The sequence below is a fragment of the Eurypyga helias genome, unplaced genomic scaffold (assembly GCF_000690775.1).
Source record: "Eurypyga helias isolate BGI_N326 unplaced genomic scaffold, ASM69077v1 scaffold42408, whole genome shotgun sequence".
NCBI classification, from domain to species: Eukaryota; Metazoa; Chordata; class Aves; order Eurypygiformes; family Eurypygidae; genus Eurypyga; species Eurypyga helias.
In genome coordinates this window covers 2,639-13,457 of record NW_010265785.1, presented here as the reverse complement: position 1 = coordinate 13,457, position 10,819 = coordinate 2,639, and the positions used below count along the sequence as shown (strand labels likewise).

The 10,819-nt window shown below is 38.2% G+C and overlaps 1 protein-coding gene across 1 annotated transcript; it reads right to left on the bottom strand.

Annotated features, from left to right (window-relative positions):
* Positions 1-569: 569 nt before the first annotated feature.
* On the bottom strand, positions 570-10,470 carry RSRC2 (arginine/serine-rich coiled-coil 2; the record flags this gene model as incomplete). The annotated part of the gene is made up of 7 exons (XM_010156856.1): positions 570-802; positions 1,378-1,457; positions 1,553-1,669; positions 5,334-5,477; positions 6,893-7,083; positions 9,690-9,733; positions 10,314-10,470. Coding segments are annotated over 7 exons (966 nt in total), but the record flags the coding sequence as incomplete, so codon positions are not given.
* Positions 10,471-10,819: the final 349 nt, after the last annotated feature.

Here is a 10,819-nt window from a genome sequence, read left to right as displayed (position 1 = left end):
TTCTATGATTCTATGATTGGTGGCCTACACTGCGTTAACTGCAAGAGCATTTATTTGACAGAGGATAAAGGTTTGAAGGCTTATTTGTATTTCTATCTTTTCTTAGTGTTAGTAATGCATTACTCCACTCCTGAAAAGCTACCCGCAAGGTTGGCAGACTTGTTTTTGAAGTCTGGAATTAGACAGGATATGAAATGAAAAATGTCTAGGGTCACAGAAAGGAGTGGTCAGTTATTGTTTCTATAGCTCAGCCATTCTTTTCAGTAAAAACAGACCATCTATATTTGACATTTAGTTTCAAGTCGTAGGCAAACTGACAAAAATAACACTTAGATCCAATTATACCTCTTCAGTTTTATGACATTAGGGATTTTCCTAAGGCTTGTGTCACAAACACTTGTCACTGAAGTTACCTTAGTCCCCTCTCTCAAAGTTTTAGCTGCTAACAGGGAAATTTTGTAACATGTATGAAAGTAACTTTGCTGCTAATAACAATACACATCCTTAACCTGTCTGAGTGCAAGATGTTTCCAAACCAGTTTTATGAAAGTAAGAAAGGACAACGTTACCCCTTCCTTTTTGCCTTGCCAAAGCATCTTCCGCTTTTTCTCTTGCTCAGCAAATTTCATTGGATTCACTGCTGCTGGGTTGTAATAGCTAGGTACAGCTATTCCAGTCTCTGCCAGTGCTTTTGCTTGTAGTGCTGCCATCTGAGCTGCCATCGCTATTTGAGGAGTTACTTGTGTTCCCGATGCCAGAAGAGCAGCAACATTAATAACGGAACCTCCGGTGGCTGCAGCCGCTGATGAAGATAGATAACTTGCTATTAGACAATGAGTTTAGACTTTCTGAGGAAAAAAACCCCAGTATCAAAACCCCAAACACTTCCCTTCATCAGAAATAAGCTGAAAATGTCTAGTAACAAATGCACGATAACATACATGTCATTTGTAAATTAAGAGAGTAGTCTTCAGTCCTTTCCACAAACCAGAACTAAACGTGAAACTAATGTACCTCTGCTTCACAATACCCGAGCTGGCAACAGCGTTCAAACTCTTGCTTAATGATCCATAAAGGAAGGGTCCAATAACCACCACAAAATCATTTACCAGCCGACCATACAACATTTTTGTTACCAAGGCGTTAACTCAGTAAGCGATAAGAAATCCTGCCAAGGTATTGTTGGGGTTTTGTGTTTGCTGGGTCTTTTTGAAATGTGTTCTGGTTATGGTTCTTATATATGGACCAAGTTAACAATTTCACTTACAAAGACAACCTGCACATCTGTTGGACGGGACTGTAACAGGCATCACGCAAGTCCACAATAGCTTCTACTCACACTATTGTTTAGGAATTAATGCAATATAGGTGGATTACCTGCAGCCATTTCCTGTTGCTTCTGTTTTTCAACCATTTCTTTCTCTCTCTGTTCTTGCAGTTTCTTTGCTCTTTCCAGTCTAGAAGAAAGTACATAAGAATAACTATTTAGACATGCAAAACCAACAGCAGCAGCTTATTTATGTCACGTATCATTAAAATAACAATTTCTGACCTTCTGGCTAATGCTTCCTGTGCATCCATAGCTGTATTTCGTCCCCGAAAAGGTGGAGGACTTGGACTCCGTTTTTTTCTGAACCTTCGGGGCTTCTCAATTCTTTTCTTTCTCTCCCTGTAACCAAATTCAACAGAGTTGCTAAAACAATAAAGCTACATATATACCTTGACATTTCATAAAGTATTTGATCACAACTGAAAAGCCACTCTGTGAGGGGTCTCAAGAACAGCTTTCACAGAGATTATACTACAACAGTGCAACACTCACACTTGCCTTGTAACAGCAAAGAGCTAAAACTGAAGATTTCCAACTACAAGATGTAACAATGTGTAATTCTGGGTATTCATTTACCCTCTTATACTTAGTGGTTGGAACAAATAGCTCTGCTCTAGAGATTCATTCTAAAACCTGACAAGAAAAACACGCTCGCAGAACGTTGGGTAAAGTCAATTGCAAGAGAACTGTAAAACGGACCGTGTTACAAGAATGCTTTAAAACCTTGAAAGACCTCACAGCACTAAAATTCTGTAAAAGCGAGCATTTAGAAGAAGGCCAATTTAAAAACTGGAACAGTACTTGGGGAAATTACTATTTCTCTCCCCTCTGCATACCCTCCACTAAATGTGCTTTGGACAACTGCTAGAGGGAGGCTATCAAGCTAAGTGGGGGGCTTGGTCTAAACAAACGTGATTTGTCTCGGCTTTGCTCTTGAGCGGACGGTGCTGTGCAGAGAAGTAGGAAGCATGCATTATCTGGAGCCTGACAACCTGAGAAGAACCCAGATAAAATACATTTTTAAGCAAAATACCAAAATATTCAGTTCAGTTCTCCCCACCTCCTCCCAAATATAAGCTGCTGTTATGACATATACACCTAGTCCCATAAGCAACAGACCCTCAAAACACACGAATGAAGTACAATTAGCAGTATTTCTCAGCAGGATCATTAATATCTATGTTACAAGAGATAAGGGTTTATCCCTGTTTAAGCCTCTGACACTAATGTGTTAATCAAAGTAGTCACAGATACTGGAAGCATCCAACCAAGTTTAAATTACAGGGGATACCACTCACATTTTTTCCCAGATTTGCCATAAACGGTAAGTTGAGATACACTAAGATGCCTCAATTTTATACTTAAATGTTATCATCAACCATTAGACATAACAGCTAACTTGACAACAGCCACTTTAAATGGCACTCTGACAGTCTGTTTCTTCTGTTTGTAACTTGGGCAGCATCCACAAACATCATGAAATGGAGGCTGAGGTTACAAAAAGTGATCCTTGTTTACATGACAAATCTGGTAGAATACAAAGGAGGTGAGACTTATCTTTTCATAGCAGATGACAAGATGCAGATTCAGGCACTGGGAAGTGACAAATCTGCATTCCTTAGATAAGATGTAATGCATGTTTCAAAGATACCTTCATTTTTCCCGGGCTGACTATTGTAGTTTGGTCTTGTCTTTGGTCTGATGCCTTATTGCACTGGTAAACATCAAGGAAATAAATATTTGAGCTTTTGTACGGAAGTATTTCCATTTGAAACAAGCAGATGGTGTCACCTAGCATTTAATCAGAGCAACGCCACATAAGAACTGCCGGGAGGGTCTACACACTCACAGGACAAAAGGATTAGTTTAAATGCTAGTGAGGACAGATCACTTGAAAACATGAGTTTGAGATTATGTAAAGAACCATCAAGAGAAGGTCAAGCTCCACTATTTACAGATGCTTCTGTCATAGCCTGTTAACTTTAACACAAATATTGTATTTCATGAAGGAAGGAATTAATTTCACAGTTGAGTTTTAACAGGTTTCCACATCCATGTTTATCTGGCTTGTGAAGAGGTTTCCTTGAGTCTTGCCCCATAAATTCTCTTTCCAAAGGCTTCACCTGAGCCTGTAACTTGATGAAGTTTACTAGCTACTGTTTAAAAAAAGACAAAGCCCCAGTTGCTTTCCTCCTCTAGGATTTGTGAGACAAAAACAGTACTCAAAAGAAATGGATTCTTGCTACCACTATCCAAGAAGGCATGTTTCCAGTTGAAGACATTCCTAAGCTATGACTATCCCTTACTTTGTCTTCCACATCTGCTGTTCAGGTAATTTGAACTCCACTGCAGAAGCAAAAAAATTATTCTGGGATGTGAAGTTTCCATAGAGCCATTAAACACAAAATGTTCAAAGTGACTTTTAGAAACAGTAAGTGCACATCATCTATAACTGGAAATAAGGGGTAACTGAAGGCTTACACATACGTCATGCTGAAGACGGCTTAAACACCATTACAGGTAAGTAACAGATACCAGCTGAAGACCCAGCTCTACTCACCCCAGCTGAAAGTTCGGTAGAAAGTGCATACCAAAATAAAATATGACACAAACCACGTACTTCAACTAGTTCTTCAGAAAGATAAGTCTTCTTAAGTTTCACAACTGTCGTCGTAGTATTACATGAATGAGCTAGATTCTTAAGTCTCCAATGATCCACCATAATGGTGAGTAGTCATAACCAACTTCTACACCCTTTAAATATGCAATTTAAAATAATCTAATGAAAATATTACTAAATTAACTGGAACACTGGCAACACTTTCTTTGGAGCTCTGAAGGGACACCGATTTGCATTCAAACTACTTGTTTTACTTTAAACAGGTATGCGGGGAAAAAAATCAGAGTTGTACTAGTTGTTAAGTTGTATTTCTGCTTGCTCGTTCAGAAAATCCTGCACAGCATTAAGAATGCAAAAGTGACACATACAAATAGAACTCTACACCAAAATACCAAATGATTCAACAGTACTGGAAAACATTCACTCCTGTACAGTGATGAAAACCTCAGCTCTAACATGTTCCAGGTGAGGTACAGATCTCAGTTCTGTCAAACAGACCCAGAATAAGCCAGCACGTGTGTAGCTACAGTGTTTCATCTGTGCTTCTAGAATTTAAGGAAGAAACGAAAGCACTCCATACAGGAAGAAAAATTAACATGATAAACTTTCTCATGTTGAACTTCACAAAAAGGGAGTTGTGAATTGACTAACAGAATAATAAATTCAGATCAGAAATAGTCCATATGACTCAAAATTCACCTCGATGCTACACTAACGGTGCTACCTCACACACAGGGAAATTTTGAAAATAGCCTTTGTGGAGCTGATCAGGATTAGCTTCTGATCAGCGTGACAGACTGATTTCCTGTTAAACTTCCCTTCTATGATACATACACAAACAAAGAGAGGTAAATACAACAGTAGTGCTGTGCTTTGCCAGCACACTACTCTTGTATCAACACAGGAAAGGGTTAGTTGTATCTTATTCTTCATTTTTTCCTACTTAAAAATAATTTAAATATTCCATTTAAAATAGTAAATTCAGTTGTAGTATAGGAAACCAAAAAGAGCTTGAACTGCAGTAATCATCACTACTCACAATATTATTCACTTTCCTTCTACTTTATCAGTCAGAAGTTCCAAAATGATGGTATATATGATACCCACAAAATAACTAGCTAAGCATTTCTAATTGCTAAGAAGTCATGCTACGAAAAGCTGAGAATGAGACACTTAAGCTGTCTAGGACAAATGTTTCTGTAAGTGTGTGCACACTACCCAGTCCTTAACCCACTGTATCAACACAGCTGAGAAAAAGCAAAGCATACTTAGTTTCACTGAACTGACATTAATTGGCAAACCCAACATTCTTCTACACATCAGCATGCCACAGAACATTCACCCAACCACCACCACGAAGTGTACGAGGAAGTCAACACTTACCTGCTTCTACTCCTAGTTCTGCTTTTACTTCTACTTCTATGCCTGTGTCTAGATCTTGATCTAGAACGAGATCTTAAACGTCGTTTTCTCTCTCTGCTGCGAGATCGGGATTTTTTCCTATCACGACTTCTACTACGATGGCGTCTGAAACACACGTCCCAAATTCTTACATATATTCTCATGTTTAAATTCAGCTTCAGCTTAAGGACTTACATACAGATTGTCACCACAGGGCAAAATGCACTGGGCGGGGTGGGCAGACTGCAAACTACACATGGAAGAATTCATGGCTGGAGCAGTTTAAGTTGTAAGACTAGGAGATGAAATGGAAAAGGAACCACTACCACCAGCCACAAGACAGTTTACATAAACAAACATACTCATCACCATAGCTATTTTCAGTTGTTCATTTAAAGTGTACACCTCAAAACAAATACACAGCCAAACTAATCTGATCCAGGAGTCTTAAGTTCAAGGCAACAAAACTCTCCCCATGATATTCCAGTAACTTAGGGGAAGATGCACAAATTTCAGTTTGAGTCACACGTAGTCCCTCAACATATTATTACCTGAAGCTTTTTCCTTGCTATCATGCTTGCTACAGATCCCTCAGCAGAGCCAGCCAAAGAGTTCCACTGGCAGCAGGCTGTTTGTCCCAAGCAAGTCTCCTAACACCAGAGCACCCTAGGTGGTCTATTGTGCAAGGAGGCTTGGACAGCATTGTCTCTGGGTAAGCTCTTGATTTAGCACAGAATAATAGAACCGCAGAGCTTTAGGATGATCAAGTCCAACCATTAACCCAGCACTGCCAAGTCCACCACTAAACCATGTCCCTAAGCACCACATCTACACCTATTTTAAATACCTCCAGGGATGGTGACTCCCTCACCTCCCTGAGCTGCCCATTCCAACGATCAACAACCTTTTCGGTGAATAAATTTTTCCCAATCTCCAATCTAAACCTCCTCTGGTGCAACTACAGAGGGACAATCCCTGCCCTGGTCCTGCTGACCACACTGTTCCTGATGCAGGCCAGGATACCACTGGCCTTCTTGGCCACCTGGGCACGCTGCCGGCTCATATTCAGCTGTCTGTCGCCCAACACCCCCAGGTCCTTTTCTGACAGGCAGCTTTCCAGCCACTTGTCCCCAAGCCTGTACCACTGCAGGGGGTTGTTGTGACCAGAGTGCAGGACTCAGCACTTGGCCTTGTTGAACCTCATTCATACCTCATTCTTTCCTGTCACTGACAACACGGAACATTTAATACACACTGTTTATACATTTTCTATACTCTGTATGCTAATTATAAACACGAGTCAAATCACCTATAAAAAGTCAAAAGTCTTAGATATTTTGTACTTTTACTCAGAACCAACCTGACCCCCCAACCCCAAGTAGCAGCAAATGCCCTACCCAATGAAAACTGAAACATACAACATGAACTGACACTTTAAAGTAGGTCAGTAACATAGTTTAGCTGCACTTGAGAAGTCTACACAAATTCCAAAGGCTGCTTTTGCAAATACAATTAAAGAATAATCACGTAAAACAACTTACCTTTCACGAGACCTGGATCTTGAATGACTCCTCCCTCTTGATGATTTTCTCTCTTTGCGTTTATGTCTATCCTCACCATTTTCAGATGAATTTAGGCTATCTCTTCCCTTGTCAGAAGAATGTTCTTTGTCATTGTGGTCTTCAGATTTGTGCTTCTTGGAGGACTTCTCTTTGGATTCATGTCTTCTTGCCTGTTTTAAGAAGAAGTTGGTTCTTTCAGGAAAATAGTGCAACAAAGAGAGTTAGTATGGGCATCAGAAGATAAAAAATGATAAGTTGTGATGCAACATTAGTAACCTTAGGAGTGTGACTCAATCATCAGTGATGGCTATTTTACCTAATGCCACCAACTATCCCAACTTGCAAATGTACACTATGATTTTCTCCCCCCTTTTCCCTCCTCCCCACTGTCTAAAGGATTTCTAAAGCATCCATCAAGGTATCTTTACAGTGTTTCCATGTCAGAGTTCACACCATTGTTAACAAAACCAACGGCCATTCGCAGTCAATGTTTCCATTCCAAACACGTAGTTAAGTACTTATCTGTTAAGTACCTGGCAATTTATGAATATGCATATGCACACAAGCTCACATTTACAGTGAATATTTAATATTTGCCTAAGCCTACCATGTAGAAAGTTACTAAAATCCATATATAGTTGCAGACTATTTTGCTTTTAAAACTAAAACTATTTTTTATCCATCATTAGGTAACTAATTTTTAGAGCAGAACTCTTGTCAGCCAGTAACTTCTAACAGTTTTGAAAAAGCAAAGTAGTTAAGTTACATGGTTGGCATCCCAGTTTTAGTATTTAAAACCAACATGCATCACTCTCAGACCTCCCACAGTAATTTTAAATTAAAGATATACTGCTCCACTATACTGCAATTTCTTCCTGCGGTGCCTCTTAAAAAAAGATTCCTTTTTATAGCCGCATTGCCAAAAATACTTAGCAAGGTCAGGCTTGATTTTTGCCAGTGTTTTCCTTAGAGACTAAGTCATGACATCAACACCTTTTCTCAATATACCTAGTTTATTTTGAAATCCTTCTAGCACAAAAGCATAGCCCGCTTAAGTCTTATGTTTAAGTAATGTTTTGTTTCTCATCAGAATTTAAGCACAAAACATTAATTTTAGACTAAAACCCAATTCTTGAGGTCTTTTTTGCTTATCTTAAATCTAACTACTCATAAAACCTTTCCCATAATCATTACTCTCTGTCAAAAGAAATATCTGGAGAAGATGCTATAATTAACTTATAGCCATTTATCCAAGCTTTTCTAACTCCTTATTGATATGTATCCATTTATAAATATATTTCATTATAGTTCTTCAAGTATACAATGTTAGATTTTTTCCTGCTTTTACAGTATTTTATTAACTCCTTAAATAATCAGTCACATAAAAACACACCTGAAGTTTGAGATGTTACCCATACGTTAATTTTAGTTCTATATTTATGTAAGTAGTTCTTCTGATATACATATTAAGAAGAATTACCGATATATCAGTATTTAGTCTACAGACAAAGAGCTTGATCTTGCAAATTAGTAACAGTAAATCTACTATGTGGTTCCTCATCTGTTCACTCCGTGAAACTTAGAAACTGCTAAACAAAACGTAAGATTAGACCCAACAGCATGGCAAAACACTGGACATCAGTTTAAGCGAGGACTTTTTTTTGGTTTTAAACATTAAAAAGATTTTTTTTTAAATCATGTCTTCCAGGTACACAGTAATAAACCACCATTATATCCCATAACGGATTTAAGATATTTTTAAGGGAAATAGGAGTTTGAATGACTAATAGTTACCTTATCATGAAGTAGGCTTATAATTTTGCTATCTGAGTCTGCAGCGTCTTCAGTTCAGTCTCTTCGCGCATTAGCACGCTGAGTATGATTTATTATAGAAATGTTATCATGTGAGCTAAACAATATATTCAATTTCACAAATACTCTCCTAGATTATTTTTGTTTTCCTTTTTTTTTTTCCCTTTCTTTTTCTCTTTTCCTCCTTTTTTAAACAGAGCTTCCATTGGAATGAAAGGAGAAGTTCCTGACCCAGGTTAAAAGAAAGTCCCTCATCTGACCGAGCCTGCTATTGCCCCACATGGCTTAAGCGTCTTTGTGATTACTTGGATGATGCTGGTTTGCTTGTTTCATCTCTTCTCTGGTGTGTAAACCAGTTATTTTCAAAGTATTAATTGATGCTGTCTCTTCTCATTCCCCTATATATACACAAACATATTAAAAAAAAAAAAGACAGCCCTCAAATCTTTGCTGCTACTGTCATGTTTCCAGCTGACTCAGCTTGTATGTCAAGCTGTGAGTGTCTTTACAATTAAAGGACACAATAAACAGAGCTCAGTCAGGTGGGGAATTATTTTTAATATACTTAAATAGATGGGTATGTATCACTGAAAGTCCTGAACACTGGCCAGGAATAAAGCCACTCAAGGCTTTTGGTTAATGGAAGCTCTGTGAAAAGTCATCAAGAAAACCATTCTACTTCTCCACATGAATTTTTTCTTTTGGCTGCTTCCACACACACAGAAAAAAAAAAAGTTACTAGTTTCTGAAAGCATTTTTCTATAGAACTATTACCTGTCAACATGATGGCTGCAATCATGCTTCACTATGAAAGGATCTCCATATCCATTTTTAAGCTTAAAGTTTCAAATTTCTTGTACTTACCATAAAGTCATTTATATATGTTTACACATATGTGCACTACTACAAGATACTTTTTAAGATGTATTGTACAATTACCTAAACGCTACAAAGTATTAATTACCTCTTTGCTTCTGCTCCGGCTTCTGTGTTTTCTTCCTTCAGTATCTGGAGAAGAAAACATTTATTGTTTTTTACCAAGGAGATCAGCTGACTATAATCTTTCTAGTTCTTTCAGTTATTCCACCCCCAATAGGGATTTAGAAAACAAACCACACTATTCGAGTAGCTACTGCAGAGAGCAAACTCTACCTGTTATTACCAGTTCTTTGTCTGCATTTAAGCCGTGACAGTGAAAAACTAGTCTATGTCATACTCCAGTCACATTCCTCAGCCAGGTAACAGTATTTTTGTTAGAACCATGCAAAAGTATCCCAGCCTAAGCATATCCAATTAGAATGCAGACAAAGTAGTATGGGTTTCTGTTTGGTGTTGTCCCCCCTGGCCCCCATGCCCTAAACACTGACAAGATCTTTATCATTAGCACTTCTACTATTAAAATTTAAAAGTTTCAATATAACACATTTAAGGTACAAAATCAAAATTCGTAGCTTCAGTTTTTCCCAATTCTAACAAGTTACTCAAGCTACGTCTGTGTATTTTCTCCAAAACAGCTTTAAAAAATTTCAGTTCTACAAGCATATAGCAGAACGTTATTTAAGCAACTTTACTGACATGAAGACCATACCTGACTTCCGCCTTCTTTCCCTTGACCGTGAGCGTGATCTTGAATAATGATGTTTTGATGTTCTGGGAGAACTAGAGGCATCTGATTGTTCCTTTTTCTTCTCTCTTTCTGGAGAAGACTTTTCTGGGGCTACTCCATCTCGTTCTGTGTCACTACCCTACACACAAAGACAGAATGTTTAAAACCCAAAAACTTAGGACTGAAAACCAAGAAGAAAAATGCAGTACTTCCTCTGGAGACACACAAAATTATTTTCTGTAAAGACAATCTTGTGAGTAGCCATCCCATTATTAGTTAGGCAATAGCTTGATAAACTTGCAATGAACTGTGTCATTGCATAGTTTGATTTTTCAAGACTTCATTAAAGCGAACTAATACATAGTAACATTTACCTCTCCCACTACATTAGACTGTACTTTACTTTTTCCGTGCAATTTTGAGACCAACAATAAGATGAAACTCCAATCCAGCTTCATCTAAACAGTGTTGTTTGCAGGTCAACTACC